The 20,534-nt window shown below is 40.7% G+C and overlaps 2 protein-coding genes across 4 annotated transcripts in view; one reads left to right on the forward strand and one right to left on the reverse strand.

The window, feature by feature from the left end:
* Nucleotides 1-14,747, reverse strand: part of LOC126325417 (myeloid leukemia factor) — a 135,999-nt gene extending 121,252 nt beyond the window's left edge. For 2 of the 3 annotated variants that reach the window (XM_049995173.1, XM_049995174.1), the window contains exon 1: nucleotides 13,099-13,313. In XM_049995173.1, coding sequence (XP_049851130.1) covers nucleotides 13,099-13,151 — 53 coding nt within the window. In that variant the 5' untranslated portion in view covers nucleotides 13,152-13,313. Of the gene's footprint in view, nucleotides 1-13,098 lie in introns of all 3 variants that reach the window. The other variant, XM_049995172.1, reaches the window with a different exon arrangement.
* Nucleotides 13,862-17,946, forward strand: LOC126325401 (ubiA prenyltransferase domain-containing protein 1 homolog). The gene has a single exon (XM_049995171.1). It carries the CDS (start codon nucleotides 13,862-13,864, stop codon nucleotides 14,822-14,824), a length of 963 nt encoding a protein of 320 aa, XP_049851128.1. The 3' UTR covers nucleotides 14,825-17,946.
* Nucleotides 17,947-20,534: the final 2,588 nt, after the last annotated feature.

Here is a 20,534-nt window from a genome sequence, read left to right on the forward strand (position 1 = left end):
GTGCCAGTGGCTCCTTCCCACCACCAGCTTTTCTGAATTGTGCAGGTGGGAACTTTCCCTGCAATACATCCTACCAACCCGTAACACCTCCCCGCTGGCCTCAACCTTCATTAGTCACTGTCCTTACCCAGCCAGACCCTTCCCTGTTCCTCACCACCACCACCACCACCACCACCCCCTTTTATTTCTCTCCTTTTCCACTACTTTCCCTGTTCTCCTTCCCACCTCTCCCCTGCCTCTGCCTAACCTGCAGCACTGCACTGTACACCTCCCCCACACCATACTATCCTTCCCTCTCCTCACCCCAGCCACCTCTTTACCCCCACCCAGTCACCACTCCCATCATGCACTGGTGCTGCTGCTAGCAGTGTTGTTTCAATTGCCAAAGACTGCAGTCACGCTCGAGTGTGGTATTGTCCACAAAGTTCTTAATGGCCGAAAGCTTTAATTGTGAGAGTCTTTGTTGTGCCCATCTGTGACTCAGCAGGGTGAGTATCAACTTTTCTTCTCATAATATTGTTACATTCCATCCAGGATTTTCCACCGTTTGATTATCTTGTAATAAACTTTATCAACAGCCCTAGCTGAGTAATTAGCATAAAATTTGAAAAAATAATGAAACACTTTTTGCAATATAAGCTTTTTCTACACTATGTGGTCAAAAGTATCAGGACACCCCCAAACACACACATTTTTCATATTAAATGCATTGCACTGTCACCACCAAGTACTCCACATTAGCAACCTCAGTAGTCATTAGACACTGTGAGATCAGAATGGGGCACTCTACAGAACTCACAGACTTTGGTTGGTTGGTTTAAAAGATGGGGGAAGGAGCCCAACTACGAGGTCATTGCTTCCTTATCCTAATAAAGCAATGACACTAGTATGAGAATAAAACAGACAAGACATAACACAAAACGGAAAGAAAGGAAAAGCCACAAGAACGAAGGAAAGGCAATGAACACTAAAAGGAACAAACGAGGACAAGAACATAGAGACGCTAGAAACAGAAGAGTGTGAAGCAAGAAAGATTACAGTGGCTGGCCGAGCAACACATTTAAACTTCCACCTTAAAAGCACTAGCGTGGAGGACACATAGGGACAAAGAACATGCGCTAAAACCTACATAGAAGTATAAAACACACTCTTATGGATAAAAAGTAAAACTAAAACTGCTGCTGAGGCATCACACAACACTGAAGGCAGGGAGCTGGAAAAGTTAAAAGTTCGCCAAAGAGTGGCTATAAGTGGGCAGTCCAGCAAGAGGCTGACGACTGTCATTTGGGAGCCACAGCGACACAGAGGTGGGTCATCATGACAGAGTAGTTAACCATGCATTAGCCATGTATGGACAATGCGGAGCTGGCAGAGGACTATTGATTCCCTGTCAGATGACAGGGAAGACTTCCAACACAGCCGTCGTCGTCGTCTCCTTAATAACAGGCAGCTTATTGTGCATAGTGTTATGCCATTCCGTCTCCCAAAGCTTGAAAACCCTGAGGCGTAAGAATGCAGGTCAGCTTCGAATATGCCCATTCCAGAAGCGGTTCCCGCGTCACCTGTTTGGTCAGCCTGTTGGCAAGTTCGTTGCCTGGGATTCCGACATGTCCTGGGGTCCACACGAACACCAACGAACGATGGGACAGTTCCAGGGCACAGATAGACTCTTGGATTGACGCCACCAGAGGATGGAGAGGGTAGCACTGGTTGATAACTTGTAGACTGCTCAATGAGCAAGTACACAGGAGAAATGACACACCAGAGCATGAGCGGATGTGCTCAAGAGCACGAGATATTGCCGATAGCTTTACTGTGAAAACACTGCAACCATATGGCAAGGAGTGCTGTTCAATATGTCCTCCATGAACATACGCAAGATCTACGTGACCATCAGCCATCAGTGTAAACCATGTCAGAGCCATGGAAAAAGTCAAGAATTGAGAGGAAGTGACATGCAAAGGTCCAGACGAAGTTGCGGCTGCGGCATACACCATGGAGGTGTACATGAACTGATGGCAAGTAGAGGTGGTACAGGGAAGGACTCCAGTTCGGAGAGAAGGGACCACACACGAACCGCGATCGTTAGCCCCAACCTGGGCCACCGATGTGGGAGATGGATTGCCACGGGCGGGAAAAGGAAGCAGTAATTCGGATGCTCAGGACAACTATGAATGTGTGCTGTGTGACTGGCGAGCAGTTGTGCACGTCTGATCTGCAATGGAGGGACCCCAGCCTCCACCAATAAACTGGTCACTGGACTCGTCCTAAAAACTCCTGTCACTAGTCTAACTCCGCAGTGGTGCACAGGGTCAAGTAAATGCAACACTTTGGGCACTGCCCAACCATAAACCACACTACCATAGTCAATTTGAGATTAGACACGGACTGTGTAGAGCTGCAACAGCATAGAGCGATCTGCAACCCAATTGGAGGGTGTTGAGGTGCTCCCAGCACTTCTGATTAAGATGACAAAGAAGCATCAATCAAGTGTCGAAAACCAGTCCTAAGAATCAATATGTCTCCACTACAGTGAGTGGATCATCATGAAGGTAAAGTTCTGGGTCGGGATGAATGGTACGACACCAACAGAAGTGCGTGACACACGACTTTGCGGCTGAAAATGGAAACCGTGGGCTACAGTCCACGACTGCACCTTGTGGAAGTCTCCCTGTAGGTGGCACTCAGCAACACCAGTACTGGAGCAGCAGTACGAAATGCAGAAGTCATCTGCATACACAGAGGGCGAGACGGAGGGCCCGACAGTTGCTGCTAGACTGTTAATGGCCACTAAAAGTAGAGAGACTCAATACAGAGCCCTGCAGGACTCCATTCTCCTGGATATGGATGGAACTATGGGAGGCACCAACTTGGACATTGAGAAAACGGAGTGACAGGAAGTTTTGGATGAAAGTCATGAGAGACCCTACTCATACAATGTGGCAAGAATATAATGTCACCAGGTCGTGTCTTAAGCTTTACGTAAGTCATTAAAGACAGCAACCAGGTGTTGGCAACTGGAAAAGGCTGTTTGGATGGCAGACTCGAGGGACACAGGGTTATCAGTGGTAGAGCGACCCTGGCATTAAGCAGCCCTGACATGGAGCCAGTAGGCCACGTGACTCCAGGATCCAACCCAACTGCTGACACACCATATGTTCCAACAGCTTAGAAAGAACGTTTGTGAAGCTGATAGCTATCCACATCAAGTGGATTTTTTCCGGGTTTGAGCACTGGAATGGTGGTGCTCTCCCACCATTGTGATGGAAAGACATCACACCAGATCAGGTTAAAGATGAGGACGTGTCACTTATAAGTAACAGGGTGTATACGCGGACAAGGAAAAAATTCCCAAATTTTCCCCAGATTTCCTCGTTAAAAATACACTTTCTCCCAGATGAAAACATACTTTTTCCATGTTACTAAGTGAACAGTATATTTTCCCTCCCACTTATCAATCCTTCGAATGGTTATGTTTTTATACATAGGCATAGAATTGCCCAGCACTTTAGAAAACTAAACTCAGGGAAGAAAACTCCTTATGGAAAGATTTTTGATGTGCAGCAACATGTACCCTGCATATTTTCGTATTAGGGTAGTATAAATTCGAATTCTACGAAACACTGCATGTTAACTTTCTGTACCATTGTAACCAAGATAGTGATGTGCTTTTGTAAGCCAGTCATAGCTCATGTCACATGATCCCGCCAGCCAATGTCAGTGGATATTCAGACCACAGTACACCTGATTTAGTCAGCTAATAGCAACATCACTGTTCATTAGTGCGGATACACAAACAGGAAAAGTTAATGTTTAAAATTAATATACATAGTGTTGCTACAAGAAAAGCAAAGCTTTCACATATAATGTTGATATTTTGTGCGCGTGCTACACTAAGATATATTACACAAATGTGCCAGTAAAATTTTTAGCCAAGTCCAGTGACTTGTCCTCAAAGTTTTCCACAAATAAATTAGCTACCACACAGGAGAGAGCGCTTCCCGTAGCACTACATCAATATGCTCATAATAGTGACACGAATGTCACATCTTCTGGGCTCTAAATACTTCTAAATGGCTCGTCATCAAACACTTATTTAAGAAATTCATCGAACATTCTAACACATATTTCAACTTGCATAAAAGGCAATTTACTTTGAAACTAATGCTTTTCAAACAACCATTCGTAATATTTTTCCGTGACCTGTTGGAAATAGGTTCGTTTCAGTAAACGTCAGAGTGTGCCAGGTAATGGGCGCCACCATTCTTTGGCAGCTGCTAGGGCGCTGGAAGCCCATGTTCATGTAAAACATTAAAAGATCTTACATTATGTCATAAAAGAAAAATGACATCAGAGGATACGCCAAGGGCATCGGAATTTCGTGAACCATACTAAAATGTCACATTTAAAGTGCACACTTAAAGAGCTCATTCGTAAGTCCAAGTTCCCAATGAAGTAGGCCTCGAGCTGATATTAAGCTTTTTAGTGTGGGTTTCGGGACGTAAATTTTCTTGGAGTGCCAGTACTGTATTAACTCATTTTTAATTCTTTATTACGGCATAATGCCATATGTGCTAGAAGATGAAAACGTGCACTTGAAATTAGCCAATAGTGCAGAACTAAACACTGTTTCAAACATACTGGGTACCTCAGCATAAAAGATTAATAAAAAACCAAGCTTCTTTAGCAAACCGACAAAAATAGCTTCATTGTTCTACAAGGTGAAGGCGATTAATGCACGGCTGTCGGAAAAGTGGAAATGAAATAAAATCTTAAACTAACAACATACACTACCCTTCCGTAATTATATGAATGTATTTTAATTCACTTGATAGCTCCCGGCCACAGAAACCCATTTTGTTTTCATTTGCTGTGAGAGCAGTAAACAAAGAGGAAACAGGAAAATCACTACATGTAAACACGGGTCACATGGAGACTACACACTTCCCCACTACAATTCTGACTGTTTTGTGCATCAGCCTCTGATCTGCAATATTTCCCAACTGGGAAATACTAAGATACTGGCACCCCTGCCCCCACCCAGCCTCACTCCTTAGAGCGTTTGAGATAAGACATCAAAAATTGAAAAAATTGAATTTTTCTGATACATAAAACATATATGTTTGAGGAAATGTAAGACATGTTATTTGGCCTTAAATGTGACAGAGTGCAGTGCCACCCCTCTTCACATAGCATTCTTCTATCACACGTCACTGTATTTTGCTACGTGGAATTTAAATGTGTGTATTTTGTACTGGATGTCATCAAACTATATTCAGGACAGAGGAAATTAATATGTCCTGTAGTGCCTCTCCTGCTCCCACTTGCCCAGTTTGACATCCTGCCCCTCTAGAAAACAAAACTCGCAATTAATACTGGATGGAATTATTTGTAATCTGGAGAACAAGAACTCTTCAGAAAATTTGCACTCTTTATTGCCTTCAGCTAATAACTTTGTTTTGGGTGACAAAATTTAAATATAGGATACATAAAACCAGTAAAGACAAGAGACAAGCAATACAGTACACATTTCTTGAATCCTTAGCTCCTAGCATTGTTTTATCTCTAATGTTGCTACAACTTTACATGGGGTGCTTTCCTTTCTGTGACAGAATCTATTAGCTTATCAAAATTCGTCCAATGTTTAGCTACATGAAAAATCGAAATATCGCTGTTTAATACTGAGTAAGCTGTTAATATGAATAGTACCCAAGACTGGTGTGGTTTCTATTTTATCACTGTCTGCTAGCTAAAACAAAATAGGTCTTTCTAACACTGCAGAAACTGTAAAAAACACACACACACACACACACACAAAATAAATGAGACTGTTTTGGCACAAATGGTCATTTTTATAAAAAGACAATGTAATTCACGAAGACCAACATAAAATGCCTATTAGGCCTACTAAAAGCAAAAAGCTTTATGTTAGTAGTTTCACGTTTCATTCATACACTACAGTTTATAGAGCATGAGATTGAAAAGTAGTAGTATGAGATTTTTATATAAATTTGGAATCTACATATTCTTCCCTAATTTGTGTGATGTCCCTGTTTCTCTCCCTTCCTCATTCTAATGCACAATCTTGTCTTGACTAATTCTAGAACTATTTCTGCCTTTGTCAAAACTTATTCACCAGTCAATTTCACTAACCCTACCAGAATCACTGGTTTGGTTATCCAGTTCGGTGTTACGTTCATACAAACCATTTTCCGCACTACTTCCAGAATAAACCATTTTCCGCACTACTTCCAGAATAAACCATTTTCCGCACTACTTCCAGAATAAACCATTTTCCGCACTACTTCCAGAATAAACCATTTTCCGCACTACTTCCAGAATAGAACTTATGTGGCCACTAGATGGGGACTGTACAACTGGTCCTTACTAGTGTAGTGATCTGGCCAAAAATTTGACAAAATTTCATTTTCCTGGATACACCGAGAAGATAATACGTAATCTTTCTTATCTGTTATTCTGTTAATTGTTTATTTCTACTCTGCTAGACTGAATCTATGGATTTCCCTAGCAGGCCTAATTATAATAACGCTGATCATCCACAAACCCAAACAACATAATCAGACAGCAAATAGCGTTCACTTGTATAGCGCGGTCCCCTTTTGCCTGCAGGAAAGTTTATTTCGAGATGCAACGAGGATTCCCCTGACAGACATCATGTACACTAAGCACGCATTCAAAAGAAACTTTTTTTTATACCATGGGACCAAACTGCTGATGTCATCGGTCCCTAGGCTTACACACTACCTAATCTAACTAACTTAAGCTAAGGACTTAAGCTAAGGACAACACACACACTCATGCCCAAGGAAGGATTCAACCCTGAGATGGGGGTAGCCAAGCGAACCGTGACAAGTCAGCTACCCCATGCAGCTTATGATTCATTCCGAAATCAACTTACGGAGTGGATTCGAAAACCAACAGGAATATGCATAAAAATCGTATGAGCAATCAACAGACCAACATGTGCTGGATGCTAGGTGCTTTGTGAAACAAGGTTTTATCCTCCTCTTAATGAATTTGGTGCCCCCCCCCTCCAACCCTCATAGATCTGGGCCCACTGCACATGTGTGAATGTGGCAGCTTGGGTGCAGCAGTAAAAGTTTTCCCAGTTGCATCTTGCTGCAACTGCTTACACAGTCAACAGCCACATTTCTGTAGCCAGAAATGGGAGAAGGTACTACTCATTCGCCACTCAACTGTGCATGCACATGGGCCCGCTTGTAACTGCTAAAATGAATCTAATGTAAACAGTTGTCATGTCACACTCATTGAAGGCAATTTGTTGTTATGAAGCATTGCACAGTATTCCTAAGGCCTTTGACATATTTTGATGTTGGCAAATGCTTGTATGAGCACTGTGTTTTGTTGTTGTATATGGCAAATTTACTTTTCAATTTACGTTTCATTTTCGTTTTTTCTCATTCACATTTTATTGTTGCAGTAGTGGGATACAGTAATATCCTTTGTTAGAGTATCGATTCTTACCTGTCAAAATTACAAAAATTTAACTGAAAGCTAGAACAATGAACAATTCCCGGAACTCTAAAAAATTCTCAGTTTTCTCCCAGATGTCCTGGGTTGTATACACCACGAGTCAGATGATAGCTGTTTAATTATCTGGCTGTGGATCAGATCAGGCCCAGGAGCTGTGTCGGGGGCAATGTCCATGGACGTTGGCGTGGTCCCATTCTGTAAATGGAGAATTCTAGGGTTCATTGTGACGTTCAGTGAACGAGAGGGCTTTCCCTTCCATCCACTTGAGGGTGCAAAATGATGGGGGATAATTCTGACACAGAGGCTCAAGCATAGTGCTTAGCTAAGTGCTTGGCAATTGCATTTGCATTGATAGACGACACACCATTGATGTTAATGCCAATAACACCCGTCGGAGTGTGGTACCACAAACACGCTGATATTCGTCCAGACTTGGGAAGGTGACAGTGGTCAAGACGTACCTCTCCCAACACGCCTGTTTCCATCATTTTATCACGGAGTTGTTCAAAAACTATTAGGTGCTCTAGGGAAGGGCGCCACTTACGTCTCTGCAGAGCCCGCCGACACACTTTAATGGCCTCAGCAATTTCTGACAACCACCAGGGGCACCCCAAAAAAACAAGGGAACATGTTTTCCGCTGCAGAAACAATTATTCTAGTGACCTGCTCCACTACCACATCGATGGTACTATGTGTGGGAGATTCAATGGTGACAGCAAAGGTGAAAGTGTCCCAATCTGCCTTGCTTAAAGCCCACCTTGGTAGGCGTCCGGGACAATGGCGCTGGGGGAGTAACAGGAAGATGGGAAAGTGGTCACTACCACACAAGCCATCGTGGGCTCTCCAGTGGACAGATGGGATAAGTTCTGAGCTGCAGAGAAATACATAAATATCTGGGTTAAGTGCCATGAGCCACACTGAAATGTGTGGGGTATTTAAGAGGAAGAGGTCGAGTTGAGACAAGAAAGTTTCGACATCACTGCCTTGACCAGTAAGTGCAGTGCCACCTGATGAATTAAAATCTCCCGAAAGTAGGAAAGGTTTAGGGAGTTGATGAATCAGTCCAGCCAATGCATTCAGGGGTAATGCACTAGCTGGAGGAAGATATATGTTGTGTCATCCTCATCCTGACAGCCACAGCTTCAAGAGGGGTTTGAAGGGGCATGGGTTCACAGACTACTCAGTTCAGGACAGAGACAAACTCCACCTGACACTATAATAGTCACTATGGTTCTCTTAATATCCCCTATAGCCACAAAGGGCAGAGGTCTGCATTGCCGGGAACCAGGTTTTCTGGAGAACAATGCAGAAAGCGGGTGTAAAACTTAACAGCTGCCGTAGCTCTGCCAGGCGGTGGAGAAAAACGCAACAATTCCACTGGAGGATGATGATATGAAGCTGAGAAGGCATGACACATGCTAGAAGGCAGGTTACACTTCAGGGTCACCTGCTGCCACCACCTGAGTATTTGTATCCATTCCTATCGTAGACGAGACATCAGTGAGATCCATGTCTTCAGGGGACACTGAGGTCTCCACCTCATCTGCAGAATTGGTAGGGAGTGGTCATGTTGGGGCCACCAGAGGGTCCTTTTTCTTAACAGACTTCTTTGTTTCCTTACCCTCTCACTTCTCTTTAAGGGCTTGCTAGGATGATGTCTCGGAAGTAGCTTCAGGCACGGAGGAAGACCATGAAGATCTTCACCCAGTAGATTTCACCTCCTTTAGCCACTGGCAAGTGTCTGTTGTGTCATTAGTGGAGACCTTGGGAGAGGGGGTCCCAAGGGAACCCTTCCGCACATAAGGAGGCTGTTGCTTTTCTGGCTTGGGGGAGGGGGACCGATGTATTCTGCCATGGGGGGGGGGGGGGGTGAGCTTGCTCCCAAAGTAGGTACTTTGGGAGCAACGGAAGGAGATTTTTGCCGTACCACCAAGGGGGCAGGTGCATTCTGGAGGCCCCACTGTTCATGGCACAGAGTGTGGTATAACTGCTACTTGTGATGGCAATGGTAATGAAGCAACAACATATGTGAACGTCGTTTGAACGGGGTGTAATGTTTCAAATTTGCATTTAACCTCTTGGTAAGTCAACCAGTCCATGGGCTTTTATTCCATGATTTTCCACTCCTTCTGGAGTACTGTGCAATATGGCGAGCAGGGGGAGTGCTGCTCTCCGCAGTTGATGCAAGTGGGAGGAGGCACACAGAGAGGGTCTGGATGCTGTAGATGTTCGCAGTCTTGACATGTGGCATTAGAAGTGCAGCAGGAAGACGTGCCCAAATTTCCACTGCTTAAAGCACCATGTAGGGGAGAGAGATATGGTTTAACATCACAGCAGTAAACCACTACCTTGAATTTTTCAGGCAATGAATAACCCTCAAAGGCCAAGATGAAGGCACCGCTAGCAACCCTGTTGTCTGTCCCCCCTGTAAACACACTGGATGAAGTGAACACCCCACCATTCTAGATAGGCGCAGAGCTTGTCGTAAGACCGCAAGAGGAGGTCGCAATGGAAAATAATCCTCTGCACCATGTTGAGACTTTCATGGGGACTGACAGGAACTGGACTATCACCCAGCCAGTCACAAGCGAGTAACGCCCCGGACTGGGCTGAGGATGCTGTCTGAATAAAGACTGCATGGCTTCTCACCTTTGACAGCGCTGTCACTTCCCCAAACTTATCCTCAATATTCCAGAATGAGATTTTCACTCTGCAGCGGAGTGTGTGCTGATATTAAACTTCCTTGTGGATTAAAAACTGTGTGGCGGACCGAGACTAACTCGGGACCTTTGCCTTTAGCAGGCAAGTGCTCTGCCAACAGCGCTACCCAAGCAAGACTCGCACCCCGTCCTCACAGCTTCACTTCTGCCAGTACCTCGTCTTCTACCTTCCAAACTTTACACAAGCTCTCCTGCGAATCTTGTAGAACTAGCAATCCCCTTGCTTTCAGGAGTGCTAGAAATGACAACAGTGATGGTCAACAAAGTCATAAATAACAAACAATGAAATCAGTGACACAAAAAATTATTTGGAAAAATGGGGCATCAAGTGGAGCCAACGCCCAGTTTCAAAACTAAGATTCATGTTCTGACTGAGAACAACTTACTGAAGATTGGGAGTTACTCTCACCAACTTAATTCAGTATGTACATTTCCAATTACCTCTTCAGCACTACAGTTGATATGATGAACACACATGCATTAAAAACTGAACAAACAAGCAATTTCCTTCAGAGTACATCTGCAGAAATAAAACATTGTTTAACTTCACATAATAAAAGGAACTCTAAAATTGCCCACCATTTGAATGTATTAGGACACAGCAATGAAACTGCAATTATTCTTAAAATGATATGGCCAGGGAGATTCTTCCAACTGAGAATAAATTTGGATCTTGTTCACAACATGTTTGTTTTTTAAAGTTCAGCCCATGTATACAGCTGGGCATAACAGAAGTCTACAGTTACCTCTAACAGAAGAGTTAGCAACTGAGGAAATGACCCCATTTACAGGATATATATATATATATATATATATATATATATATATATATATATATATATATATATATATATATATATATATATATATATAAGCATGTGAAAGGTAAGATAACTCCAAGGGGGTATGAAAATGTACATGTTATACTGTAACCGTGGACAGGCTTATAGCTTTATTCATCAGGATGTGCCAACTGAGTTTTTGGAATCTTTGAACAAGGATCAACAGTAATTCTGTCAACCCAGAGAATAAAAAGAGAAATAGCGCATAACATTTTGACAACATCATACAAAATTTCAAAGCGCTGACACAAGAAAACATTTGCACTGCCCGAACTGTCAGAGTAGGCCTAAATTATCTTGCTAATTCTGCTCTAATGCCACACAAGGAGGCAACTGAAGAAATGTGCTTTTTCAGAAGAATTATGCAGCACAAATGTCATAACACTGATAAAATGGGTTGACAGCACAGTAGTTCTAGGTTCAAACTTTAATAGACAGATTGTAAAGTCACAGAATGAGAGGGAGTTGACCCCTCTAAACAACTGATGTCATATTACAGGATTTTTATGACATCAAAGAAACAGACATTTGGAGCTACTTTCCACGCTGTTGGATTTTGCTGTGGTATAGAGCTGGACAGAATACAAGACAAGTGCCAAACCAACTTAACAGTTTCTTTATGAAGCAGGCTAGTTTTCTGGTGTTAAGTGGGACGGATACCCTCCCAAAAAACAAGGCCAACCATTCGTTACACCTCCACACACTCGTGTTCAAAGGTGACGAGGAGAAAATAGACTACCTGAAGAGTTTCAGCAGAACACTTGCCACTTCATGAGAACTGTGCAGCACCTACTACTTGCAAATTCCCAGAATGCAATGTACATCTTGCTATCTCCAAGGAAAAGAATTATTTCCATTTGTTTCATTTAAATTAAAAGGGCACGGAACATAATTTCTTATAGACTATTTTGTTGACTAGGAAAATGATGAATTTTATTCTACTGTGTGGGTAAAAAGCACTCACATGTATGTACTAACTAATTTTTTCCCTCTGCAATGAGTTAAACGTCGACAGATCCACTGGACTTGCTATACTACCTTGAAAAAGAGTACATATAACTGTTTCATTTTTTAATTTTAAAAAAGTTAAAAATTACCTAAAAGAATCACAATGTAAAAAAAAATTTCTATCTCGACAAACAGTCAGGTGTGGAAGGGTTAATAAACACCACACACGAAACACAAACAAAACATACCAACAAACACATCGCAGTTACCGCCTGTATAACAAAGCCACAAATTCATTTACAAAATTAAAAATCGGCAGACGTTAAAAAATATATTGGTAACGTCACTTGTCAAGGAAGACTACTCCCTTCACACAAACTTCAATATGCACGAGGAGGAATGTCCACACAATTTTAAAAGCTTGTCATATTGCTGGCAAGCGTAGCTTTTATGGAAGAAACAATTAGGATCCAGGACATTACCTGCATTTAGAAAATGATTACGTGTTTCCGAGAGTCATAGAACGCCAGTAACAAAGTTACCGGTATATATATTTTGTAATTTCTTCCCCTACTATTCTCAACCAGTGAACCGTATTTTAACATTACCTGACAGTTCCTGCTCGGTTGGAAAATCTCTTTTTTCAAAAGTTTAAAGCTCAAATTCGAAATTACGCATTCTTTCTTCAGCATAAATGCTTCAGGCACTAAACGAAAACGGCAATTATTAAGTTATCGTATACTTTCGCTGAAATTTTTTTAAAACACAAACATGAATTTAATTTTAAATTAATAATCAAGCGAGGATTTGACTTCGAGCATAAATTCCACGCTTTTAGTGATCCGATGAAAGGTAAAATGGCGCAGTTTGAAAAACCATAACATACATACAATACGGCTCTAAACTTCTCTCTACGGTTTAGCGCTGCTTTTGAACTTAAAATTCGTACTTTACTTTGTGTGAAATAGCCATGGGCTCTCCAATCCACCAGAATACAAAACATATCGTTACTATACAATTAAAAATGTAAACATTTTCACACTTATTTCGTAAAACTACAGAACTATGCTTACCCAAAGAAAGGGTCCTCCTCAAAATCCCCCATCAGCGATCCAAAAAGCGACATCGCACCGAAATTTCACTTTATAAACTGACAAAAATTCACTTGGTTGAAGGAAAATTCTCTCGCCCACACAGACACACTAAGTCGTTCGTTGTTCGACTGATCGAAACTTCGTACTGACGATTTCTCTAGAATGCGTCAGAGCTTACTCGTGTCGAGATGTTCACTTTAGCGTCATAGATGCTTGATATGTCAAAGATAGTGTTGCAATATTTAGGCGATTTTTACCTAAAATAAAATCGAGGCAGTTTTATAAACAATTGTAGAGGTCATTAAAGCACTACGTAAACGTATTTCTTTTCATGATCAAACACAGATTGTTGTTAGCTGTTGTAGGTTACAAACAAACACGTCACCAATGTGTTCTGTAAATTGAAGGCAAATGCCGAGTGTCATGGAATAGCAGGAAACACTAAATACCTATTTCTGCTAAGCTTTATTTCGCTCTAAAATAGAGCTTCTGAGGTAGTGAGCAATTTATCATTTTATTGGCATACTGTCATGTATTGGTTTCCCGAAAGCGAATTCTAACCTTATCCAATGGTTATGTTGAGCGCGGATAGAGGCAGAATTCTGTAAAACCATTGTCGATATTATTAAATGAACGTAAGTTTGAATGGAAATTATTGGTGACGTAAAAGCAACACTTGAGGTTTTTGTACCCATTATTGTTAATCACTTATTTTACTTGTAGGTACATCATTTTTGAAGATATGGGGACAGAAGAAACCAACAATATTCGCCATCAAGAGGCAAACCACACAGTTACTGCCAAACCGAAGTTTATGAAACTGTCATCGTATGTTTTGGCACTAAGGCCTTGGTCCTTAAGCGGGTCTTTGATGCCTACCTTATTGGGATGTGCACTATCATACAAGTGTGGATACTTCAGTTGGGTTATATTATTACTGACGTTGTTTACAGTCGTGACAGTGCATGGTGCTGGGAATGTTGTGAACACGTACTTCGATTACGTGAAGGGTATAGATGGACGAAAGAGTGATGATCGTATCCTTGTAGACCATATTTTGTCTAAGGATGAAGTTGTTACACTTGGTGCAATGTTGTATGCAGCAGGCTGCCTTGGGTTTATTTGCTTGGCAGCAGTTTCACCGGCAAAAATGGAACACTTGGCTTTGGTGTATTTTGGCGGACTTTCTAGTTCATTTCTGTATACTGGTGGAATAGGATTGAAGTACATCGCATTAGGTGACGTTATAATACTCATTATATTTGGACCTATATCAGTGTTGTTTTCCTTCATGTCCCAGACAGGGCATGTCGACTGGGGAACGATTTATTATGCAATTCCATTAGCGTTAAACACAGAAGCTATCTTACACAGCAACAATACAAGAGATCTGGAAAGTGACAGCCGTGCTGGAATTGTAACACTTGCTATATTGATTGGACAAACAGCTTCACACATTTTGTATGCATTTCTCCTTTTTACCCCATATATTTTATTTGTGGCTCTAGGTCTTAGATACTCTATGTGGTTCCTGCTACCACTTACGACATTACCTGCAGCATTTCGCATAGAAAAACATTTTCGCTGCCTGGAGACTATTCAGACAGTACCTAGAAAAACTGCAAAATTAAATTTATATTTTGGTTTTTTGTATGTTCTTGCCTGCAGCCTAGTAGATGCAAATCATATGCCATTTCTACACTGATAATTTTCAGTGTAGTGCTACAACAATCACACTAAAGAGGTGTATTGGTTATGTACATTCTGGGTGCAATTATTGAATCTTTATCAGCACCTCAAAATTTTGTTTTATTTATGAAGTGATTAATTTGGTTACTAACTGATCAAATGATTTACTTATAATGAGAGATTTGGCTTAAAACATCTTAAATTACTTCGGGAAATATGTAACTGAAGTTACGTCAAAAATGAATGGAAAAGACAGTATAAGTAATATCTTGTAAACTTTATACATATTTCCTGCTATTCAGGCCTATGGCATTTTAGAACAGCATTAAATAGTTAGCTGTCAGTTACCTTTCTGGTTATTTTGGAAACATAATTTGTAAAATGTTACTTATTTGCTTTACTCAATTTTTTAACTGTCGCTGTAATGGTCTTCAGCATTACCAGTATTAGGTCACTGGCAGTGGTACAATTTTATCTAAAATGCTTGTCAAAATGGATGTTGAAGCAAGTATTGTTACTAAACAAAGAATATCCTTGCAGTAACAAGCCTGTAGAAATAAATGTGGAAGGTTTAATAGCACAAGCTACTGAATCACAAAATTTTATTGAAAGCCCTCTTCAAGTGCTTGAAGAGAAATTCATGTTATACGTGTAGGAAGCTGTGTTCTTTGGCTGATAAGATTTGTACTGAAGTGTTAGGCTATTTAAGTTGTGACAATAGTTGTGAAAGTGTGGTGTAAGTTAATGATATACTCAGAATGCAGAGTTAACTGAATGGATTCCAGAGGAAAACCATGAACACTGAGTCAGTAACGAAGAAATGTTAACTCTTCATATCTCTCTCTGTTGTGGTAGCTTGTCTATCTCATAGTTAATGACCATACCTACTTGCATTCGTGATGTGTTTGACAATAAGGACCAAGATAGGTGTAAGTGCGTTATGCAGGACTTGGTTTCAATACAGGATTACCTCATATGCCTAAATATCAATAATAAGAGCAGCTGCTTTGAGAGATGTTTCATTGTATGAATATGTGCTAATGTAATCATTGTTGTGACTGTATGTGGTAAGTTATCAAGACTAATATTTAAATATTTAGATGTTCTATTTTGAAACATTGTCAATATGTGTAGGTCATTGTTCATTTTTTATATTGTGGTTTGAGTACTTAAAAGAGGATTCAATGATTTTATGATCTGCAGCCATTTAACTACAAGCAGTATAAGCTAAAATAAATTCAATTTTTGTTGAAATAACGTAGCTGCAGTGTAGCAAATAATAGTCTATACCATGCTTAGCATTCTGTGAACATGTCTCTGTTTTGGCAGTAAATGAAGTGGCACTAAAATCTTCTTTCACAGATTTAGTTAGTACTGTACAGACTAAACAAGCAAGAAATGCTACACTTCAAAAGAATTTTAACATCACATATATCTGTTATTTTCAGTTTTTTGTTCTGATTTAGAGCCTATATTGTTTTTAATTGTTAATATTTCTTTGAATTTTTGTGCTGGGCTGTTCAAGCCAAAACAAAGACTCAGTGTGTTCACTCCTGTGTAGTTACAGCTTCATAGCTGAATGGTGCTTGAACTTATTTACTGTATCAACACAAATGTGTCTGTGAGCTTATTACCTGTCACTGTGTGTGTGTGTGTGTGTGTGTGTGTGTGTGTGTGTGTGTGTGTGAGAGAGAGAGAGAGAGAGAGAGAGTGGGGGGGGGGGGGGGGCTGGAGCATGCACAAAACCACACCAAATAGACATTTTGTTGTTTCTGTCCTTTTTTTTAATTTATTTACATAGTAAACTTTGCTATTCCACAGTAAGTCTTAAGCGACCCTCAGTAAATATAGAGGAATATTATATACTTAATTTGAAAATACAGTGGCACTATTATGTACCTAAATAAGAGTTTATGCAGAATCTTAAGTTTTAAACACAGTTATCTTTTTTTTTTTTTTTTTTTTCATTGGTATTAGGAAATATACATAATGATGGTGTTTGCTGATGATTCACCAACATATACCCATTCAATTGCTAATTTTGTGATATGCAAACAAGTTCAAACTAAAGCTTATGAAAGTCACAAAGGTCAACCCAAGAACAGGGAAGTGCTCTGTCACAAATAAAAACTAAGTAATGCTCTGTTTCTGCCCATTGCACTGTTCAGCTCATTTAAATTGTCTATCCTAATATCAGTGTTTCTCAAAGGTCTCTGCTGTAAGTTTGCCCTTCGTAGCAGTTTGTTACCCCTACACATTTATTCTTCATTTTTCTCTCAGCCGAACTCATCTCTGTTCAATGCCTTACGCCATTTACTTAATTATTACATTACAGCCTCACATATTCTATTTTCTCTTTTTGTTAATCTTTCTTATAAATGCCAATGAACTTATTAAAAAGTATTGTGGATACAATTCTCTTCCCCTTTTTTTATGTGTTCCCAGTTAAAATCAGTCCTTGTTCAACTGCATTCTCATGATTATTTACTACTTTGACTTTTCTGATATTCAAACATAACATTGTATTATGTTCCTTTATTGACTTTTAATGATTTGTGATTCAAGAGACCTATTCCATTGCCTCAGTTTCTGCCATTTAACATCCTGTTCTCCTGATCACCAAAGAAGAAAACATTAGTCCTAAACATTTGTGTCATATTTTTCATTTCACAATACCATGATTCTTAAGCCCGAGGAAAAAATTACAGCCATGTCTGTCCATTGTGTTGTTGATAATCTATCTTTCATTTAAAGTTTCATTTGGTTTAGACATACATGAACAGAGACTGCTGAACAGAGATTAGCCATATTTAATATTATGTTGTTTTGTTTGTCTGAGTTTGTGAAAATTTTGCAGCATTTACAGCTCATATAGTTTTTATGAATAAAAAGAAATATTACCAAATATCATGTCAAATGTGTTACTGTTTTATGGCATGAATGCTTCATATTACCTTGTTGAATTTTTCACTTGTGTTGGATTAAACAGAGGACATTAATAGGATTTAAAGATGTGTGAAATTTGTGCATGGTTGTTATGCTTTGAGCAGGTTGTATGATTATTAGACATAAGTGTTTGCAAGGTATTCATGATCTAATTAAAAGAAAATGTAAATAAATGAAGGAGAATATATTGTACATGTAATTTCATTTTTTGTATACAAGTGCCATTAATTTGAACCAATATGACAGTATTAAGAGTCTCGGAACTTCTCAACCTTAATGAATTCCACACATAAAATAGTGAAGTCCAAACTGTATGAAGGGGGGGGGGGGGGGGGGGGGAGAAGAAGAAAGAGAACAACAGTCTAATTTTATAGAATGTTCCTAAACTGCATTTAACATATGCGGATGTATGAAACAGTGATAAGTGATGCAAGTAGTATCACTGGAGAAAAATTTCACTAGAAGAAGGTACATTATATACTTTTTTTCATGCTTAGCACACAATTTTGCATCCATTTCTTTATCATCACAATTTTCTGTGAACTGTATTACTCAAAGACTGAACATGATCAATCTTCATGCAAACCTGCTTTCATTTAACTACATAATTTATACTTTCTGATTAAAGTGCAGGAAGTTGGAGGAGGTATGGTGATTGAGAGTGAGGTCCACTTTGTTAATTTTTGGCATGATCAATAATACTGAGTTTCATTTCCTGGTGGAACTGTAAATATTTGTATTTGCAAAGAGGTTACAGTAAATTTCATTTTGAATGATTGATGATCCGCATGGTGCATTTGGCTCTTTGAATTCCGTTTCTGACAGTATTATGAAAAATATAGATTCCTACTCACCAAATTGGATCTCACACACATGACCACTGTCTATGGCTACAGAGGACAGACAGCAAGCAACAGCACATGTTGGGAGAAGCAGTCTGGTTGTTTGGGATAAGGAGCAGGCTAGGGCAATGAGGGGCAGTTGTAACACAGTTAGGAGTGGGCAGACATTGAAGTGCTGCTTGTGAGAACATACAGAGATGAGGTGGGGGAAGATAGGGTAGCTAGGTACAGTCAGGAGGTTAGACGGATGTCGGTGTGAGGGGGAGTGGACAAGAAGAGAGGAAAGAGACCATGGGTGCATTGATGGAATGGAAGTCTGTGTAGTGCTGGGATGAGAACAGGCAAGAGGACAAGTAGACAAAGGAGAGTGGAGTAACGAAGTTTGTAATCAGGAGGGCTAGGGGATATTGCAGGCAGAGTTCCCACCTGCACAGTTCAGAAAAGCTGGTGTTAGGATGGATCCAGATAGCACAGGCTGTGAAGTAGTCATTGAAATGAAGAACATTGTGTTGGGCAGCATGCTCAACAACTGGGTGCTCCAGGTGTTTCTTGGCTGCAGTTTGATGGTGGCCATTCATGTGGACAGACGGCTTGTTAGTTGTCATTCCCATGTTGATTGCAACACAGTGGTTGCAGCTTAGCTTGTATATAACATGAGCGATTTCACAGGATCCCATCAAAATGGGATAGGTGATGCTTTTGACGGAACTGCAGTAGGTGCTGGTGGGATGATGTATGGGACAGGTCTTGCATCAAGGTATATGATAGGGCTCTGAGCCATGAGACAAGGGGTTAGGAGCAGAGGCTGAGTGGGGGTGGACGAGGATGATGTGTAGTTTCTGTGAGCGGTGGAATACCGCTGTGGGAGGGGTGAGAAGGATAGTGGGTAGAACATTCCTCATTTCATGGCACAACTAGAGCAACTGAATCACATTCTCCAGTAGGTTTTAGGCTACCTCGTGTTGTGCCCTGAAATGAGGAATGCCCTACCAACTATCCTTCCCACCCCTCCCACAGTGATATTCCACTGCCCACTGAACCTACACAAATCCTCGTCCATCCCTATTCAACGCCATGTCGCAACCTCTTGCCTCATGTACTGTAATAGACCTAGATCCAGGTCCTGCCCCATACATCTTTCCACTGCCACCTATTCCAGTAAGATAACAGGCAGCTCCTATCCCATCAAAGGCAGAGCTATTTGTGAGAGCAGCCGTGTAATGTACCTGTCTATCCGCATGAATGGCCAGTGAAAAACTGGCTAAGAAACAGTTGGACCAACCAATTGCTAAATAAGTTACCTGACACAACGTGCTTCACTTTAATGACTGCATCAGCAACCTATGCCATATGGATTCTTCCTACCAACACTAGCATCTTCTGAAATGTACAAATGGAAACTCTTCCTGTAATATACCCTATGTACCTGTAACTCTTCTGGTCTCAAACTTTGTTAGTCGCCATCCTGCACCCGTCTGTCCCCTTTCCTACTTCCAATCCAGCACTACACAACAGCCTTCTGTTCCACCAACACACCCACGGCCTCTTTACTTCCCCCCTCTTTTTTGGTGTGTGTGTGTGTGTGTGTGTGTGTGTATGTGTGTGTGTAGCAATTATTGTTTCCATTGTCATTATTCCATCCTAGAACTGGAATAATTTCCATTGTTTAGTTAATTCTGTTTTTGCTTTAAAATCTACTCATATGTGAAGAATATTTCTCCATCTTAAATTTGTTGGTAGCGTACTTTGGATTATACGCCATGGAATAATATCGTGCATGGCAGTTGATGACACATATCACAAGAGATCTGTTTTGTCACCTTGCTAAACATTCCTTTATCTGTAAGCGCCATTAAATAGTAATTGCTAGCAACAAATTTTTTAGAGTGAATGTATGCTTTCCCGGCGTATGCAGCTGGTGAAGAGTTCTCAGGCTTC

This window comes from Schistocerca gregaria, chromosome 2 (assembly GCF_023897955.1).
Source record: "Schistocerca gregaria isolate iqSchGreg1 chromosome 2, iqSchGreg1.2, whole genome shotgun sequence".
NCBI lineage: Eukaryota > Metazoa > Arthropoda > Insecta > Orthoptera > Acrididae > Schistocerca > Schistocerca gregaria.